Below are 20,861 nucleotides of genomic sequence, written 5' to 3'. Positions count from 1 at the left end.
CAACGGCAGAAATAAATGTACTCTCCAAGGGGCTTAATCTACCCATCTAACCAGCAATCTCAGTTACAGTCTGCTGATTCACATAGTGCTGTAATCCAGTTTTGGCGCACTCATGATATCATTCACACGCACAGTGCTTCAAGCCAGAACTAACGCTCGGACTCAGTTTCAAATACAACTACTACTTGTTCTAAACTCTGCTTTTGTCTAAAGTACAATATATTTTTAAGATGTTGTTTTCTCCATGGTACTGTATTCACCTGACGAAGTCAGCTTTTCCGATGGAACTAGTAGTGAAACCTTAAATCTCTTGTATTTTTTCTCAGTGTTTAAGTCAGTTAATAATTATAAACATGTCATTTAACTGAATCAATTATTCTGTAAATAAATAAATAAATAAATATATATATATATAAAGAATTGAATGACTAGAACTGAGATTTAAGTAAAAAGGTTTTAATATAAAAACGACTAGTTTTGGCTTAACAGCCTAGCCTTCATCAGGTGACATTATAAAACAAAGAAAAAAGAAAAAACACTAAAACACCGAAGCTTAAATAAACTATGAACATCACAGAGAGTCTCTATACATAATTGACACTAAATAGTTGTGGTTGTATTTAAAGCTGTTCTTTCGTTAGTTGTATTGTTGGGAAAGTGCGTGCTAGTAGCATCTCGTGAATGCCAGATGGGTAATGCCTGAATGACAATCTGGGAGGTTGTAGCTCAAGTTATTATTAAGATGAACAGGATTGAAGATGATTTCTCTAGATTCCACGATTTTTCTCTCTAGTTCATCATTGCAACGGAAGATGTTAGTAGATTTTTCCCAGCAGACTTTGTGACTTTGGTTTTCATCATTAGGATTAGCCGAGAATAGGATATGACTAGATAATGCACTAGCTCGCTGTCTCTTGTAAGTAATGTCCCTCATGTGTTCTACCATACGCAATTCGACAGATTTGTCTGTCTGCCCAAAATAATTATTTTAACACCTAAAGTTTGGAAACGCTATGTAGATGATGTCTTCATTATATGGAGCCATGGATATGATTCCCTTATGGTTTTCCTCGAACATTTCAATAGCTGACATCAAAGTATTAAGTTTACTGCCGAGCTTGAAATGGATAATTCCTTGCCTTTTCTTGATGTCAAACTGACTCGCTCTTCTGGTAAACTCAAAATATCGATATAGAGAAAGCCCACACATACCAACAGATATCTGCATAGTCAGTCCCATCACTTCCCTTCTCATAAGCTTGGAATAATTTCCAACTTGGGACATAGAGCCCATTCTCTTCTGGATGACCCAAATGAACTTCTTACAGAAATAAACCATCTGAAAACTTCTTTCGAAGTTAATGGATATTCCAAGAGAATTATTGAATCACTCAGAAGAAACAAATAGATTCAAAGGCAATATATCTATTCCTTACATAAGTACAGTTTCACATAAATTAGCAAAAGTTCTAAGAAAATACAATATCAGAACCTTGTTCACTCCACTTCCAAAGATCAGTTTCTTAATTAGTCACCCAAAACCTTGTCATCATCAACTCAAATACCCTGGTGTATATAAAATATTGTGTGATTGTGATATTCCTTATTTTGGGCAGACAGACAAATCTGTCAAATTGCGTATGGAAAAACACATGAGGGACATTACTTATAAGAGACAGCGAGCCAGTGCATTATCTAGTCATATCCTTTTCTCGGCTAATCCTAATGATGAAAACCAAAGTCACAAAGTCTGGTGGGAAAAATCTACTAACATCTTCCATTGCAATGATGAACTAGAGAGAAAAATCATGGAATCTAGAGAAATCATCTTCAATCCTGTTCATCTAAATAATAACTTGAGATACAACCTCCCAGATTGTCATTCAGCTGTAATCATGTACCGGCGTTCACGAGATGCTACTAGCACGCACTTTCCCAACAATGCAACTAACGAAAGAACAGCTTTAAATACCACAACGATTTAATGTCAATTATGTATAGAGACTCTCTATGATGTTCATAGTTTATTTAGGCTTCAGTGTTTTAGTGTTCTTCTTTCTTTTATAATGTCACCTGATGAAGGCTGTTAAGCCACCTCTGTATGTATGTATATATATATATATATATATATATATATATATATATATATATATAACACTTATATGGAAAAGCTTTTAAACAAACTATGTCTGGTAAAATCATACTACTTCAAAGCTAGAGTCCTGTTGCTGTTATTATTATTCATCACACCTCCAAGGAGTCCGAAGACTCACTGAGGGAGGACACCTACTGTACAACTCTCCGTTTCCACCACCACACTGAACGTCTACCACCAATCATCTACATCAATGCAATCTACTGCCCACCACCACAACTAGTATTTTTTGTCTGTAAATTGCATGTGTTCTGAAGGACCGATTAGTCAGTATGTGGGATGAAAAACCCTAGTTTCCAAGAGGAAAAACCATGCTACCCCAATACGAAATTGAAAAAGTCCACATAAAGATTCCTCCCATCAGGACGAGAATCAAACTTATGCGTTTTCCAATCAAAGGGCGTAACGTATAGTCCTTCTTCCAATTGCGCTATGGAGGTGATATTATTTATTATCTATTTGATTATAAATTGTTAAGAGATATATATTAAGCTAGAGAGCAACACATTCTCACATAAATTAGAACAAAACAGTATAGCGGTGGCCAATAAGAGCTGAAATTATTACCTGATTTTATGTGATTGCAATATGCCATATTACAGTAAGCAGAAAAAAAAACATTAAACAGCTTAGAGAAGAACATGTTAGCAGCATCTTTTCTGAGAGAACTGGTACCACACAGAACTGTTGATTTAAAAAACAATCTCTCTGACTTATAACAACTTTTGCATAGCACTTTTGTTTTTTCCAATTGATCCTGTGTGCAGGGATATCTAAGGCATGGTCTGCTAGACCTGATTTGCCATAATGACAGTGCTGGATGTATTTTTTATGCTCACTTTTAGGCGTTCATTGAAAGCAAAATGCGCACACCTCTACAAGATCAGTCAACATACCAAATTATAGATCAGGATCTCACCAACTCTTAAAAGAATAAAGTGTGCAAATTATTGAAAAAAAGTCACTTCCTGGCCTAAAGAAACAGTTAAACTCACACCCTTCCATGTTGAAACACCCAGAATATGTGGAGCACCTAAAATTCACAAACAAGGTGCACCCTTATGCTGTATTGTGGATAGTATAAACAGTCCCATATATAAACTTGCTAAACAGTTAGCTAAACTACTAGACACAATGGCAAGTTCTGATATCACTTTACTATTCACAAATTACCGTTAATTGAAACCCTCGATTTATTAAAGTCATCACATTTTCCCCCTGATATATTTAAATTATTTAAATTCATAGTACATGCAGGTTCTTTTACATGGAAAGGTAAAATACACAAACAATTAGATGGGACAGCAATGAGCTCCCTCCCCCAGCCAATTTCTACATAGAACACTTGGAAAACCTACCTATCAATACAGCCACTCTCAAACTAGTGCTCCCTAGTTATGCTATGTTGATGATATGCTATTTGGTCACATGGTCCGGACACATTGGATACATTCTTAGCACATTTAAATAGCCAACACTCAAATATCCACTTTACAATGGAACTGGAAGCTAATGACTGTCTGCACTTCCTGGATACACTAATCACACATCTTCCAGATGGTTCCTTATCTTTTTCAGTTTATAGAAAACCCACACATACAGGGAGGTATCTCAACAATATGGTATTTTAAAAACACTAGCCCACAAAGCTAGAGCGATTTGTTCCAATGACAACGCTCCCACTGCTGAACTTTCTCAATTACGTTGCACCTTCTTAGCCAATGGCTATAATCCCCATATGATAGAAAAAATACTAAATGCCCCACTGTTTACCACAGAAGACTACAGCAAAACTATCACAATCCCATACTTTCAAACCACATCTGAAAAGATATCTAGAGTGCTTAATAAACATCAGCTACGCACTGTATTTAAACCTTATGTGAAATTGGCAACTCTCATCTGTTCACCCAAGGAGAGAATCTCTTCTTTATCACATCCAGGAAACTATGAAGTGCTCCTCGTGTGATCAAGCTTACCATGGACAGACAGGAAGAACTGTTGACATCCACCTTGGTGAATATAAAAAAATACATCCGGCACTATCGTTATGGCAAGTCGGGTCTAGCAGACCATGCCTTGGATACCACTTCATATAGAATCAATTGGAAGACAGAAGTCATTATAAGTCAGAAAGACTTGTTTTTTTTGGAATCAACAGAAGCTTTAAAACATACTCTAAACCTCAACAAGCATGGCTGTATAAATTTACTGAAAATTTGGGAGACAGTCATCTTAAGATCTATTTAATACCTGCTTTCTCTGTTTTTTTTTCCCAACATAGATGGCACCTAAGTAGGACTTTAGTCTTTGTGTTATCCACTGCAATTGTTTCAACTAGTCCCATTGTTATTTCGTGTACTGTGACAAACTTTTTTGTGCTCTGAAGATGTTGGATATAATACCAGTGAAATATCAGCAAATAAGTTGGAAAATAATAATTATTTTCTTATAAATCTGTGTTCTCATCAATACCATTAAAAAAAATTAACATGTACAGTGAACACAAGCCTTTTCACACATGTGGTACTAGTTCTCTCAGAAAAGATGTCTAACACTTTCTTCTCTAAGTTGTTTAATGTTTTTTTTTTCTGTTTGCTGTAATATAGCATACTGCAATCACATAAAATCAGGTAATAATTTCAGCTCTTAGTAGCTACCATCTATACTGCTTTGTTCTAATTTATGTGAGAGCATGTTGCTCTTTAACATAATATATCTCTTAACAATTTGTAACCAAATAGATGATAATAATAACAACAGTATTCTAGCTTTGATGTAAGTTTTTTCTTTTCCACCAGAGATCAGGAGGCCATTAGTTTTAATGGTTGACCAAATTACTGTGACTTTAGCATACCATGTAGATTGTAATGTAGCGTGTACTCCAAATGATGACTTTGATATGAAGATAAAAACATCAAGTGATTATTTTGGTTTATATTAAACAGAAGTTTTACTATAACACAGTAGTTGTTTCCATAATTTTTATTTATTATTATTATTTTTTCCCCCTAGTGATTTTTACATACACTAATGCCTCTGTAGCTCAGTTGGTCTCAATGTTTCTTCAGCTGGAAAGACCTAGGTTTGAATCCCATCCAAGATGCAAAGAACTTTTATTAAAGCTTTCTCAACTGAAGTTGCCAAAATAAACTTTTATTTTTAATGCATGTATCAAAAAATAATTTCATTATTCTCCAAGTTCTTCTTAATAATAATAATAATAATATTATTATTATTATCGTGTGTTATGTGACATTATATGTTAGTATTATGTGACACCTCCAGTAATCCAAGGATTCATTGTGGGAGGGCACTCCATTCATAGTTTTTTTAAATTAATTAATTTTTTTTTATTTAGCATTCTTAAGATATTACTTAACTGGAGATAGAGATGGCATAAGATAGCCGCATTTTCCCTCCAACAAAACAAAAATACTGGTCAGAAGTGAAACACAGTTACAGACACAATAGACAATGCAGATAGAATTAGCTGCACTATCATAAGCACTAATCAGGTTTCTAAGAAGTCAAGTTACTTGACCATGACAGGCCAGTGAATTTAACATGATGAGTCTCTATAATAAATTTAGTTTAATCCTTTATCCAAGTGTGTGCAAACAAAGTTTGCGCCTGAAAGTATCTTCAGGACTGGGATAAAGTGGTATAACACCAGACGACTCCTTGCAAAGGTGGAGCAAGCTACTAACACTCCTATCTCAGTATCTCCCATAATGCAAAACACATCTCCTTGCGGATATGTCTAATATTATGCATTAAGGGATGAGTCTCTGGATCATGTGGAGGTGTTGTGTAATTATAATAACAGAATATGAATATTAACAATTACCTGTAAATAATACCTTCAGAATGAAGATAACCTAAAGCACTTGTAATTTCTGCAGCATAAAACCTTGCTCTTGGTTCTGGAAAGTAGCGTTCTCTTTGTAGATGAAAAAATAACTGCAATAAGTTAAAATATCTTAAAAAGTACCAAAAGAATCTTATTTTTTAACAAAAAAATTAATGCTTATAATCAAATAATTTCATTCTTCTCAGTGTTTCTTCTTATCAATAGTTTTTTTTTTTTTTTTTTTGCATTTAGCATTCTAAAGATATTTGACTGAAACAATGAGGAGCAATTTTCCAGATGAATAAAATCAGCTAGTGTGAAAGAAATATTGTTTCCCTATGGTATATCTAGGAGATTTGGAGGATTATTGTCTGATCTCAGCAGATAAACACACTACTACTTAATTTCTCCATAATGCAATGCATAAAAAAATATTCATAAAAAATTATAATGTGTGGTTTTTTTCCCTTTCATTTTTTTTCACAAGCATTTTGCAACAATTTATAATCACCTGCTACAGTCATATTGCCAATAATAAGTATTATATAATAACCAGCAGCACTAACAGGACTTTAAGGCCCATAGCTTGTTATATCTGTACTGCCCATCAAAGATAATATGACTGTGTCAACCTAATTCTGGATCCTAATTCTCACCAGCCTTTCCAACACTTTAACCACAACACCTAACATACAAATTGGCCTATAATTTGATGTTTGAATTCTGTCACTTCCTTTCTGAAGTGGTACAATCTTGCCTTAAAACATAGAAAATAAACATCATGAAGGTGGTAAGATATTCTGGAGGTTGTTGAAGAAGCTTAGAAATGGAGGAAAAGGTGCTGTAAAAGGAGTTAGAGATGAAAAAGGTGACATGAAAACGGGAGAAAAATTTTGATATCCTTGAAGTATGGAGGAATTATTTCGAAAAATTGCTAAATGAAACAAGCAATGGTAGCACAGTGGTAAAAAACACTCAACAGGCATACAGTCAGGAATACATATCCATACTTGAAGTAGAAAAAGCCATCGAAGGCTTCAAATGTGGAAAGACAGCAGGAGTAAATGATATTCGATCAGAAATGCTGAAGTATGGTGGCATAAAAGTCTTACAGTGGCTGCACTGCATAGTTCAGAAGGCCAGGACAGAGGAATGAATTCCCAATGATTGGACTAGAGCTCTCATAGTACCCATATATATAAAAAGGGAAATTAAAACTGAATGTGAGAATTACAGAGGTATTTCCGTACTGAGTGTTCCTGGTAAGATTTATGTAAGTATACTTGGAAAATGGTTGAGAAGAATTGTGGAAGAAAAGCTTGGTGAACAACAAGTTGGATTCAGGTCAAAGAGAGGCTGTCAGGATCAGATCTTCACTTTACGACAAATAGTGGAGACATAATGGGAATATAACAAAGATCTGTGTTTAAGTTTTGTCGGTTTGGAAAAGGCATATGACAAGGTGCCAAGAGAGAAGCTATTCAATATGCTACAGTTATATGGTGTCAATGGGGCATTATATCAAGCAATATTTAGTCTTAATTTGAGTTGTAAGTCAGCAGTTAGAATTGAATGAAGTACAGGAAGATGGTTTAATGTTAAATCTGGTGTGAGACAAGGATGTACATTATCACCTCTGTTATTCATTATCTATATGGATCACATTATGAAGGAAAGTTGTATTAAACAAGATATCAGAATTGGAGATGTTAATGTCAGCTGTTTGCTTTATGTGGATGATGTTATAATTCTAAATAAATCTGCTACAAGTTTGCAAGATTCCCTGACTAAATTGAATAACTGTTGTAATAGATATGGTATGAAGGTCAGCATTAAAAAGACAAAGACAATGAAAATAGGTAGAATCGTTGGAAATGTCAACTGTGTTTTGAACGGAGAACCTGTGGAACAAGTAAAACATATCAGCTACTTATTGACGATTTTTAGTGAAGATGGTAAATTAAATATGGAAATAGACAACAGAATCAACAAAGCTGGTATGGTAGGAAGTCAATTGAATAAAAGAGAAATTAGTCGAACTAAATTAGCTGTATACAAGACAGTGTTCAAACCAGTTTTAACTTATGGATCTGAGAGCTGGGTCAGAATTAAAACACCTGACCAAAGACTAGAGACCACAGATATGAGAGTCCTGAGAAAGATTAGAGGCGTGAACAGATATCAATGGCAATATCATATTAAAAACGAGGATATTAGGAAAGAACTTGACATTGTCAACATCCAGAAATGCGGATCCAGCATCCAGAGCAAGTGTTCTCTGCCAGCTTGGCAGGGAAAACGACCCAGAGGAAGACCATGATATAGGTGGATTGATACGGTACAAAGACCAGTGCTTTAGACGTCTTAGACCAGTGCTTCCCAAACTTCTGGATGTCAGGGGCCCCCTTTTGAAAAATTAAAATATTTCACAGCCCCCCTCAGAAAAAAAATCTTAATATAATATATTATTATTATAATATTTATTGATTCAATACAAAACATACACAGCAAATATTGTAAAAATCAAATGCAAATATCACATTTTTAGCATCTTACATACACATTTGACATGGCACATTATCTCATATTTTTATATAGATAGATATATTGTTATTGTACATTTGCAGTACAAGCAGATGAAATGTAAAACAATTAGTAATAAAGAAAGAATTAAAAACATAAAAGAAGTTTAATAACAATTTAATGTGATGTATGTGTTTCAATGCTGCTACATCAATATCAGATGAAATAGATGAAACTGCAATTCTTAGATTTTTATTACTAATTCATAAACTTATACGAATAAGCATATATTTACTAATATTCATTAAGTGCCAAAATACGTTGGAAGCAAACTTTGTGAACCCGCACCAATGTGCAATTTTTTTCCATTAAAATATAAAAAAAAAAAAAAAAAAAAAAAAAAAAAAAATAATAAAAATTAAATACGTTTGTTTGAAGATAAAAAAATCTACTTAGTCTTAAAAGATTTTAAATGTTTTCATTATTTCACGGTTCCCAAGGAGGACGGCGGCCCACAGTTTGGGAAGCGCTGCCTTAAACCAATGGTCTCCAAACTTTTTTGATCGCGTACCCCCAATTGATTGAGCAAAAATCTACTGTAATAAGTATTATAAAGAGGAAATATGTCTTGTATCATCATATAATAATTAAAAATGCTAGATATTTTTACACATTATTTTTATTATTAACAGCTTACAAACATATTTATTACAATATTTAATGTAAACAATGGCCCTGCATTTCTTTCATAATTTCTAGAAATTCTGGTTTGATAGCTTCTGATACTGCGATACGAAGGTCTGATTTCAAGTTTAATTTATTTCGATATTTGGTTTTAATACCTGTCATTGCAGAAAATGATACCTCACATAAATAAGTAGAACCAAACGGTAGGAGTGCATCATTTGCTGTGTTTACTAAATTGCTATATTCGGACTTCAGTCTCATCCACCAATTGTGAAGAGATTTCTGTTGAAAATTCGTTTTTTCAAAGTTGTGTTGTATCTAATGTCAATTGATTGCTCTTGAAAAATAATTGGAAGGTGGTCAATTTTTACATTTTCTGCAAATGGGTATAAAATCCATTAAAATTCTTTGCCAGGAAGATCTGTGAATAAGTTACAAAAATATGTCTCTAAACTTTTTAAATGTGTGGATATTAGACTTTTTGTTTGTTTTACATTTACATTATTTTCTGTAACGAAATCAGATAAAGATGGAAACATTTCTAAACATCCCTTTTCAAATTTCTCTCTCCACAGCACCATTTTCTTTTGAAATGAAGTTATTTTCTCATTCATTGTTAAAATGTTACCTTTTCCTTGAAGAGACAAATTAATCACGTTTACTTTTTCAAAAATATCAGCTAGGTAGCATAGTATTAATAACCACTTATCGTCATTGAAAAGATCTGCAAATTTCTTATCTTCATCCAGTAGGAAAATGCATAACTCATCTTTTAGTTCTACAACTCTCTTAAGCACTTTTCCTTGAGATAACCAATGAACCTCCGTGTGGTATAGAAGATTTTCGTGGATACTGCCCTTCTCTTGACATAGTACTGTATATATTTTACTATTCAAAGGTCTCGTTTTTATAAAATTAACTATATTGATAACATCCTGCAGTATTTTGTGTATATCAGGCTGCATTTTTTTTAGCTTGCCTGTGGATAATACAATGAATGAATTTGACATGTGGTGCTATTTTGGTTACTTTTCCTTTGAATCCTTTCTTTGTAACAATTAAAGCAGCTGCTCCATTGCTAGTTATGCTTAAACAGTTTTTCCACAAAATATTGTTTTTAACAAAGAAGTTATTTACTGTTGAGAAGATATCTTCCCCTGTACATACATCTTTCCTGAAGTGCCTCACAAAAAAGTAGTTCTTCGTGTAATTCATTATTGAAATAATATCTAGTAAATACCAATAACTGAGACATGTTGGCAACATCTGTGCTTTCATCAAGCTGTGTAGCAAATTTCCCACATTGAGTCATTTGTTTTAATAGTTGCTTCTTTAAATTATCTGCAATGATTTCTATACATCTACCAATAGTATTTGCTGATAAGGGAATACATTTTAGTTTATCTGCATATTCTTTTCCATGGATTATTTCTACCATTTTTATGGTGGTTGGAAGTACAAGTGTTTCCCCAATGGTGTGTGGCTTTTGGTCTTTTGCAATTAAGAATGCAACCTCAAGAGATGCCTCCAAATATTTATCGTTAATTTTAGTGAATTTTTTTAAGTTGTTGGATTGAGAATTACATGTCTTCAAACATCATTCAAAGAATTGTAAAGATTTGGGTTCATGTTCAGGATGTTTAGTTTTTAAGTATCTTACTAATAATAATGGTTTCATATTTCCATTACATAGCGTCTCATGACACAATACGCATGTAGGAGGAGGTTCATTGTTGACTATTGTTGATGTAAATCCCCATTTCAAGTAGTCTTCTTGATAATTTCAAATTTTCTTGGGCAAGGTTTTGTTAAGTTTCAGATTAATGTTTTTATCACTTAATTTGACTGATAACGAACTTGTTTGAATAGAAGAATCAATCCCATCTTTTCCTTGTTGTTTGTCTGATGTAGAAGTACTATCGTAATTATCTTCAATTCGCAGTTTCTTTGGAGGAAATTTTTTTTAACCATTTATCCATTTTGTGAGGGTTAATTTGTAAAATTTAAATATAATTCATTTACTATTGATATTAAACACTTTTAAAAAATGTAAGCAATTTTGATAATATTAATTCACTATTTCTAGTGTAAAACGTAAAAGTAAGCACAAAAAGGCGTTGGAATTGCACAGAAACAATATATACTAAAAAATCATTAAACTTACTACTAATAGTCAAATAATTAATACAACTGTGGTGTCATCTGTAGATTAGCAGGATAACTAAGCAATTTTCCTTCTCTGGTTGGGTTTGTCAACACTAGGATGCTCTACAAACAATGGCAATGATAAGAAGTAAGAGATTTACTCCCTAGTTTTAAAAAACATGACAGCTTTGCCACGAACGATTATGTGTGCAAAACCGCCTAATGTGCGCTACTCTCAAATTTAAGTTTACAGGATCTTTATAACCTCTTTGTCTATATTAGATATATGTTTAATTGATGAAAGAAAGTAATATTCTTTATCTTTAATTAATTACTTAATTTTTTTCCTATCAATATAAAACTTTTTTTGACGTACCCCCACATATCAACTCACATACCCCCTGGGGTACCACACTTTGGAGACCACTGCCTTAGACGATAGAAATATAAGATCTGATAATGTTGGAGTCTTGACAAGTAACAGACTGATTTGGAGGAATATTGTAGATAGGAAGTTAGTAATTATGTAAATTTTTCATGTAGTACTATCATATCCTGTACACCCCTTGAGGGTACATGTCAGGAATTTGATGATGATGATGATTAGATAATGCTGTTCATACTGAATGTTTGTTACCCTTACCAACCGAGTTATCCACCTTGTCTGTTCTTCGTATTACTCACGGAACTGATTATTAGCATTCCTCTTATGCTGCCTCCATAATGCCTTTTTTCTCTGTATTGCTTGCTTAATTCTTCATTCATCCTTTCACACCTACCTTATTTAACTTTCTGATGTTTGGAATATGTTTAGTCATTGCTTCTACTAGATAGTTCTTGAATATCACCCAAGAAGCATTGATCTCCTTTCCACTCAACTTCTCATTTCATGCTACAGCTTCAAACTGTCTCCTGAGCTTCTCATAATCACCAGTCCTGTAGTCCCACATATACCCCTTCTTCACAGAAGTCTTCACATGGTTGGCATCTAACCAGGTCACTCTCACCAACTGGAGGGAGATTTAACATCTCATTTATAATAACATCCTCTGATGAGATGATTAAATTCAAGATCCTCAATCCTTGTGTGTCCTCTGTTGCATATTGCCTGGGGTAGTTGTCCATCAAAAGCTCATTTTCTTTACTTCCGGGTGCTATCTTGTCATCCCAATCTATATTGCTGTGATTAAAATCACTCATAATGATCACCCTTTTCCAATTTGTTTATACAATACCTGGTATTTACTTGTGAGTGTTTTGTTAACTTTTTCACACAGACATCATGTTTTCTTTTTCTTTGCTCTTCCTTACATATCTTTAGTTCTCTCCATTTCACTCCGCATTCGCCTCATCTTCACCAACTCCTTTTGAATCTTGCGTCCTTTTCTTGCTGTCATTCACTCTTGCTGTTTTATATAACAAAAACAATGAAGTTATGAAGATATTGCCTAAGAAATTTATCCTAACATCACGTTCCAAATTGAAATATCTCAGTAATACTTAATCTATAATTTAGACAATATCGGCACATATTTAAATATAAAATTTACTTATCTTGCTGCAGCCCACACAATGAATGATGTTTATCTCCAATCTTTTATTTATATTTTACTTGGTTTTCTAAGAATTTTTGTTTATCTATGATCAGTACACACTTTTTACCTAGTAATATTTATCAGTATACACTTTTTACCTAGTAATATTTATACATAAATAATTTCTGATCATCATGATTGGAATAATCCACCCTATCACAAATTTTACATTCATTTCATAACTCCCCCCCTACCTTTGTGAGCAGGTCTTCTGCCTTATCAACAATGGATATCTTGCATATTCTAGTATTTTGTTGGAGATCAATGGATGCAGTACACTTTTTATAATACAGAGAAGGATTCATTTTTATTCAGGAATAGATGAATTTTTACTTACTACATCTGTTCTTTCCAAAGACTAGAATGAAAATAAATGTCCCTGTAATGTGAAAAACATTGCATCCACAATAGACACTATACTGCAGAATCAAGTAAAACAAGTAGTTTCATTGTATCACTAAATACAGTAGAGACATTTACAGCTATGTACTATATTTAGAAACAATCGATATAACTAGAGACAAGTGGAATGACACCTCATAATGAAAAACACTCCCCCTCCCACAGACACTATGCTGCATGTATGCAAGAAAAATAGGTTTATTGCAGAGCCAAGCATATTATCCAACTAAAAGCATTTGTCTTAACATCCTCTTTCAAATTTTCAGTTGTAGAAACTAGTGGTAGTTTAATATTAATAAATATTAATAGAAATATAGTTTAATATTAATTACGCATTAATACTTAGAAAGGTTGTGTGCTATCCCACATATATAGTTCATAATGCTGTGATCATGGTAGCTGCAAACTATGGTAAGAATCCATGCATTGAATCAACATACTTCTTTCTCGGAGTTTGTGATGGATGACCAGCCAACATTTGAGTGCAGTAAACTTGTTGTAATGCTTATTCTCTTTGGAGAAATCCAATAAATTTTCAAATGGTGGGATTGGAAACTTCTGTGCCATCCTTCTACTGAATTATTTGTTTTTGGTAATTCATCTTCGGATCGTTGATATATATTCCACATATTGATGGCATAAGTTGGTTGCCGTCGTCCATGGCATTGTGGTCTTCCAATGTAAGAATCTTCTAAATAATCTACGACTGGTAAGTTTTTGGAGGTCAAAATTCAAACAATTCTTCAAAAGCACCGACAACTTCATCTGTCAGAACAAATACAAGAGCTGGCATCTTTCTTAATTTCAGTGCGAAGTCGGAATCTTCTTGGTAACGTTGTTGCAAACCATTCTGTTGAACTGTCCGGTAGATGAAAGAAATGAAATCTACTGTAAGTCAATTTCATCTAATTCATCCGGTAGATGACTTAGATGAAAGAAACATCCTTTAATTTTACTGTCTGGGAAACTTCTTTCTAAACTGTTTATAACTGCCAATTCAAAATCAATCATGATGCTGATTGGCTTCAAACTGAAATTCAGCATAGTAAATGTCTCAAACCGTTTAATATATGTATCCTGAGTTTTGTTTTGCAATAATTCATAAACACATTGAATGGTTTGTCCATTAACTAGTGCATGAATGGTATACAGTTAGAAAAAAAAAGTGCAGGAGCAGTTTTGAAAGTCCCATCCAGAAACCAGTATGATGTTGTTTTCCAAGAGTCTGAGATTGTCACATGTTCCAAAGATTAACATTCTGTTGCTATTATCTGAACCGAAATCAAACAGAAGAAAATCTTGGCCATCATGTGTAACTTTGTAACGATCTGGAATATCGATTTCACCAACATTAGATGGAACAGGTAATGGATTATTAACAGCTTGACGGTGATATCTGACATTGCGACGTAAATGATGAATTGTTGGCAACTTGACTTTTGCATCTTCACTTATTGTTGAAAGAGATTGGGTCATAATTTGCTGTGATGCTTCTTCAGTTTCTTCTGCCAGTCTTTTAATTTGTTTAACTACTTTGAGACCCTCTCGTTGAGCTGGATCTGGACCATGAGAATGATTGTTTAACCGTCATATAAGCTCTTCTCCACGGAGTTTAATTTTAGCTTTACATTTGCTCTTGTTGAGCCTTCTTTCACACTGAAATGATACAACACCATTTGTCAATTTTTTTTTTTTAATACACATAACCTTCAGAAATCACTTTCTCCTTTCCTTTATTCGATTTTAGAAATTCCATCATGGATAGTCAAAAATATAAATGTAAGTTACTTATTTACATACAAATATTTAACCAAAATATTTACAAATTTACAGTAATAAGACGAAACAGATTGAAAATTATTTGTTGGCAGAGATTCCTAATCCTATGATCTTAATGTAAATCTCTTCATGATGGTCATAAGTTAAAATTTTAGGAAAAATTAGTCTTGTTTTAACATATAATTCGGATTAAAGAAATTACAGGTAAATATTATTAACAAAATTACCTGATCCTAGAAATGTGATCAATCCCTTTGATTGTGCAATCAAAGCTAACACCCGAAGACGATTAAATTGTTATTTTGCATTCTATTTATTTTTTTGTTATTGCAACTTTAAAACTTTTTTTTAAAATTTCTTTTTTTTTTTTTTTGTTTCATATTTAATTTCATGTACTGATATTTCAAATGGGAGGGTTCTGTTAAATTGTGAATGAAACTATGTTGTGTAATTTATTTTTTTTTATTCACATTTAACATTGCATATTATGTATTAATCATAATTTGTATAAAGATTATTTATTGTTCCTTAATTAAGGATTACTATTTAAATATTTATTCTAAACTTAACCTACTATTAATTTATTAAATAATAATATGTGTAGAAATTTATGATAACTAAATATATATGTAAAGTAACGAAAAGTGTATTATAAATAATTGTATACGTAATGAAAGAGCGCTGATTAAGTAGCTCAAATATTCTGTTTATTCTTATTTGTGAAAATTTAACGTTATGTAATCACTTATGTAAGAGTAGAGCGTTGTGTTACATTAGCGAAATGTTTACGTTCATGCGTTGGCATGGAGACGCATGAAATAAACAAGCACGAGTCGAATACAGCGTGACCTTCGGACTGAAAGGGTTGGAAAAGAAATAAGGGAAGATTATTAATTAGAGAGAAGAGAGGAAGTTTTTGCGGAGCGGAAAGGAAGGTAGGATACAAGCAAAAGAAGTGGAAGAAAATTATAAGTTCTCTAGGGCAGAAATTCATGAGAATAGTGTTTAGAAGTGAGCCAAAACATAGTGAATCATATACTTAGCTGCAAGTGAAATCAGCTGTTGTTATAGAGGAAAATTGATGTCGTAATCGGATAAATAAAGAACTGGACATTCAATGAAAAATTCTGATTAGTTCCAGTTAGTCTAGAATTACCTCTTAATTCTGTGTTGCCCTGAGAAGAATATAATGAATTTAACTAGTTTCAGAAAAGTAAACAAGGAAAGATATCAGTGCCTTATTGATGTACTTCTTTTAGATTAGTGAAGCGCGATTAACAGTAGTTCAGTTAAATCGTTGGAGAATTTTTATTAATGTGTTCCGCTAACGTAAATAAGTTAATTCATAGGTGTGCTCACAATTAATTGATGTATTGAAGATTGTATCTGGTAAGAGTAGTCATACTTGTTTGTTTATTCTAACGTTAACATATCTTCGAAGTTTAAAGTCCGAAATAAGACTGCTTGGAATATTAGTGCTTCCTGTGAATTTTAAACATTAAATACAGCTGATAGATATTTGGAGACTGTTTAAATAAGAAGTTTCGTTTTACTAACTTGAGTTAAGAAAGCTTGTGTTATTGAAGCAGTGAATTGTATATTAAAGTTTAGAACATTGAATTGGAATGAGTGACTTAGCAAGATGTATCAAGTTATTTGTATTGTTTCATTTAAAAGTAGAATTCTTGTATTTGTTATATATCATATATTAAATGTTTTATTTTGTTAATCTAAATATTGTGTTTGCCTGAATTCCCTTTTATTGCACCGTTCATAAAAAATTCGAATCTTGCGGGTGCCCCAAGTAGAATAGTAAATAATTCGGCCTAATGAGAAGACTGCTAACTTAATTAAGAATTGATCCTACTATTTTATATAGACTAATCTAAAAATAGGGTGGCGCAGTATAATTATAAATTTCTCTACTTTTGGATCGGTGATCAATTTGCGATTAAGTGTTATATTGATAACAGTAACTTGAACCAAGATGGCGGATTTAGAACATTACATGAAAATAGAACGTCACGACAGTTCATTGTCTGGGTTTTTTTGCACAGGGGTTAATGTCCGGGGAGGGTTTATATGGTTTTTTTTTTTAAACAGGAGGTTATCGATGGGGGGTTTAATATCCGGGGAGTAGTTGTCCTAGAAGCATAGTTCATAATACATTCTTACTTGAATGTAGAATTTCATCCCTCATTCCACTCAAAATCCTTGATCCATTTCATGGTTTTCCAACAAGTTTGTCACGGAAGTCCAAGAAAACTTTCAGAATATGCAAAAGGCTCAAGAGCAAAACTCCATTATTGAACTCAACTGACATTACAGTTTGCAAGAACTGAAAAAAAACATCAATAATCAAGAAATGTAAATCCAATTTTGGAAGGGCAAAATGTTGCAAACTTCTAAGTCTAAATGGCAGATGAATTTTCTTGTCCCTCGCCAAGTCACTAGGGGCAACTTTAGTCCATCCGCGTTTCTATCACTCTCGTATCCAAATAACACAATTGTAATCCTCCAAAAACAAGGCTGATTAGTTACATCATTCTTCTTCTTCTTCCCTAACTTTCACACAGATGACCAAAGCACCATCATATACTTTATAAAGAACTGTTGATTCCGTACATTAATGTTTAATCAGAAAAAACAAATCAGAAGAACCTCGAATAACTTGGACATCAACAAGTCAAATCCGGTCCCAATGGTATCCCTTGTGTTATGCTAAAAACTTGTGATCCAGAACTAACATCTAACCTGTATTGCCATATGCAATCTAGTTTATTTGACTAGCACCTAGCCTTCAGAATGGAAACAAGCCTATATTAAACCATTCCAAAAATAGTCAAATGTAAGCTAACAAATTACTATCCAATTGCTTTCACTTCAGTTCTCTCAAAAATCATGAAGAAGATCAGCAACAGCCAACTTCTTCACAACCAATGCCTACTAATTTGTGACAACCAATATGAATTCTGACACTATTGATCTACAGTTGGCAGCTGGTCTTAAAACCCATCTGTACACAAACCATGAAAAGGCCTGGAGAAACACTTGGCAGTTTGCCTGTTCAGCAAACTACCTTATGTCCTGTCTTCTACCCATTACAACTGGGTTACCAGTTTTTTTTTTTAACTGGTGCTCACTACATGTCAATGGCAGATGGTCTCCTAAGATTTCTTCACCAGTGCAGGAGTATCCTAAACTTTCACTTGTTCTCTTTCTCCTGTATGTAAATGATCTCTCACTGACTTTGAATCTCATTAATAGCTTTGCTGATGACAGTACACTCCATTCCTCTTCCTTATTCAACAAACTTTGCAGTGCTCAAATGGGGACGCTAGGAAAATAATGCCTCCCATTTTTTTTTTTTTTTTTTTCAATTCAAGTGCAGTATAAAGCTTTACACATCACTAAGTGGACAGTAGCAGTCTAGTTCATCTATGGTGCAAATAGAGAGTACTACTGTCCCCAGTTCCACCGAATCTCTAAATCTCGCCGATATTGATAATGTGTCTCTCTTAAAAAAATTCACAAGAAGGAACCATTTTTTTGGAGAGAAACATTACAATCAATTCAAAATGATAAATGCAGACAATAGAGCAACAGAACCTGAAGAAACACATCTGTAAAGTTCAGCCAACCAGAAACATGAATGACGTCCTTCATGACAATGCTCAAGCTCGCAATCAGTTTGTCTGCAATGGATGTAACTGCAAATTTGGCTATAGATTATCCCCATCCTACCCGTAGCATGGATGTGGGCCCTCCAACTACCATCTGGTTCTCTGGATGCATCCCAAGGAAATCATTTTGTGGATGACAAAACAAGCTTTCACTGAATACTCCAAACTCACAGCAAAAACTTTTATGGTCAACATGCTTATGAAAGATGAAAGAGTAGTCCATAAATAAATTATGTTTTCTAAAAAAAAAATAGGAGATATTACTTTCAGAGCATCCCTTGTGTGTCATAATATATATATATATATATATATATATATATATATATATATATAAAGAACTCTCATTAACTGAAAGGATGAGGTGGTACGAAAAAAAAATCTTCTGAGCATAACCTGTGCTTTATCCTTCGGTGCTAATTAAATATTAATTTGTTGTAGGTTATCAACCTTTCATGGATAAAACTTGGAAATTCATATTTATAAATTTAGGGACACAAAAACACACATGTTGAACAGATTATTTTATTAATTACTAATAAAATAAAACTTGACGTTTCGACCCCTGTATCGCGGTCATCATCGGAAGGATACAAGTGCATAAGGAACCAAGCTACATGCTCTAGCTCTGTATACCGGTAAACTAAATCTACGTAGTTAATTAATCCTTTTCCCTAGCCTGACACCTCTAGTAATTAAAAAAAAAAAAATTAAAAAAATAAAAATATATAAATAAAAAAAAATATATATATAAATAAATAAATACAACTACAATAAACTGCTAAAGTCCTCATGTATTAATATTCTTCTGGATTTGTACAGTTCTGATTGTTATAATATGATTTCTTTCAGTTGCTGTTGAATGTTACAAACACTTCACCAGGTTGTCTTCTTGTAGTGGGATCTTTTCTATGGCTTGTTTAGGCTGTTATACAGGTTGTAGATGGGTCCTCCTCCACATTCTTGAAATGGTTATGCCATCGTTTTTGTTGAGATTTGGGTTGTGTTTGAGTATTTCACATGACTTTAAATTTTCTCTCAAACCAGGTTTTGGTGCAGTGTAAGGACTTGGTATTTTTCCCAATCAATTCTGTGGTATGTTCAGAGTGCGTGGTCAGAAAGGCCGGTTTTTCCAAAATGGTGGTATTTAATGTGTCGTTTGTGTTCATCTTGTCTGATTGGGATAGTTCGGCCTGTTTCCCCCCTATGTATGGTATGTTACACGTGCCTCGTATTTTGTATACCCCTGGGTGGGCTAGGTGTGGAAGAGGATCTTTAGAAGAACTGAGTAGGTGTCTCAACTTATTTGGGGTTTAAAGGTGGTTTTAATGTTGTATTTGCATAGTGTTCTGTCTATTTTTTCAAAAATGCCTCTAACATAAAAAATGGCAATAGCATCCCTGAAATCTTTTTTTTTTTTTTTTGTTCTTACTGGTACCGTATTTTCCGGTGTATAAGATGCTTCTATGTATAAAATGCACCCAAGAAATTTAATACAATTTTCTGGAAAAAACACTCCCAGGCTACTTTGACTGCATGTGTACGAATCATTTTTGTTGAAATGGCAATGCCATTTTGCCAATTTTCTTGCACCCAATTCAAAACTTTGGTCTCTAGTTCTGGCCACTTCACAATTTTTCCACGTTCAGTGCGCTTTTTATTATGCGAATTATACAAAATCTCCTTCTGACCATGCCAAGTTCTAATCATTTTTTCTGTAGGCAGAGGTCCAAAATGTCTTTCAGCTTCCCTATTCCCATGTTCTTCTGCATATTTTACAATCTGCAATTTGTATCTTGAAGTATATGAATGTCGCCTGTTTTTTTCCATCACTAAAATCTACAGGGAAATATCAAACTGAACACAAAATATCTCAGCACGTCAACTCAATACTGATAAACATCGGTAACTGATTACTCGGATAAGATATTATGAAACTTGAATAGGGACTCCCCATTCTTAGCCAATGACGCGCTAGAAGTCACGTGAAGGTCACGCATCAATTTGATTGCACCATTAACTGCCTACAAAGATTTTGGAAC

General features: G+C 33.5%; 1 protein-coding gene across 2 annotated transcripts in view; it reads right to left on the bottom strand.

Moving 5' to 3' along the window:
* The window catches only part of LOC150095214 (serine/threonine-protein kinase Sgk2-like), a 279,354-nt gene that overhangs the window by 87,960 nt on the left and 170,533 nt on the right, over positions 1-20,861 (bottom strand). For both annotated transcript variants that reach the window (XM_090410485.1, XM_090410484.1), the window contains exon 9: positions 6,006-6,118. In XM_090410485.1, the coding sequence (XP_090266611.1) occupies positions 6,006-6,118 (113 nt within the window). The remainder of the gene's footprint in view (positions 1-6,005; positions 6,119-20,861) is intronic.

This window comes from Typopeltis vanoorti, chromosome 20, assembly GCF_054136105.1.
Source record: "Typopeltis vanoorti isolate ZY-2024b chromosome 20, IOZ_Tvanoo_1.0, whole genome shotgun sequence".
Lineage (NCBI taxonomy): Eukaryota > Metazoa > Arthropoda > Arachnida > Uropygi > Thelyphonidae > Typopeltis > Typopeltis vanoorti.
This window is presented reverse-complemented; position numbering and strand designations above follow the sequence as displayed.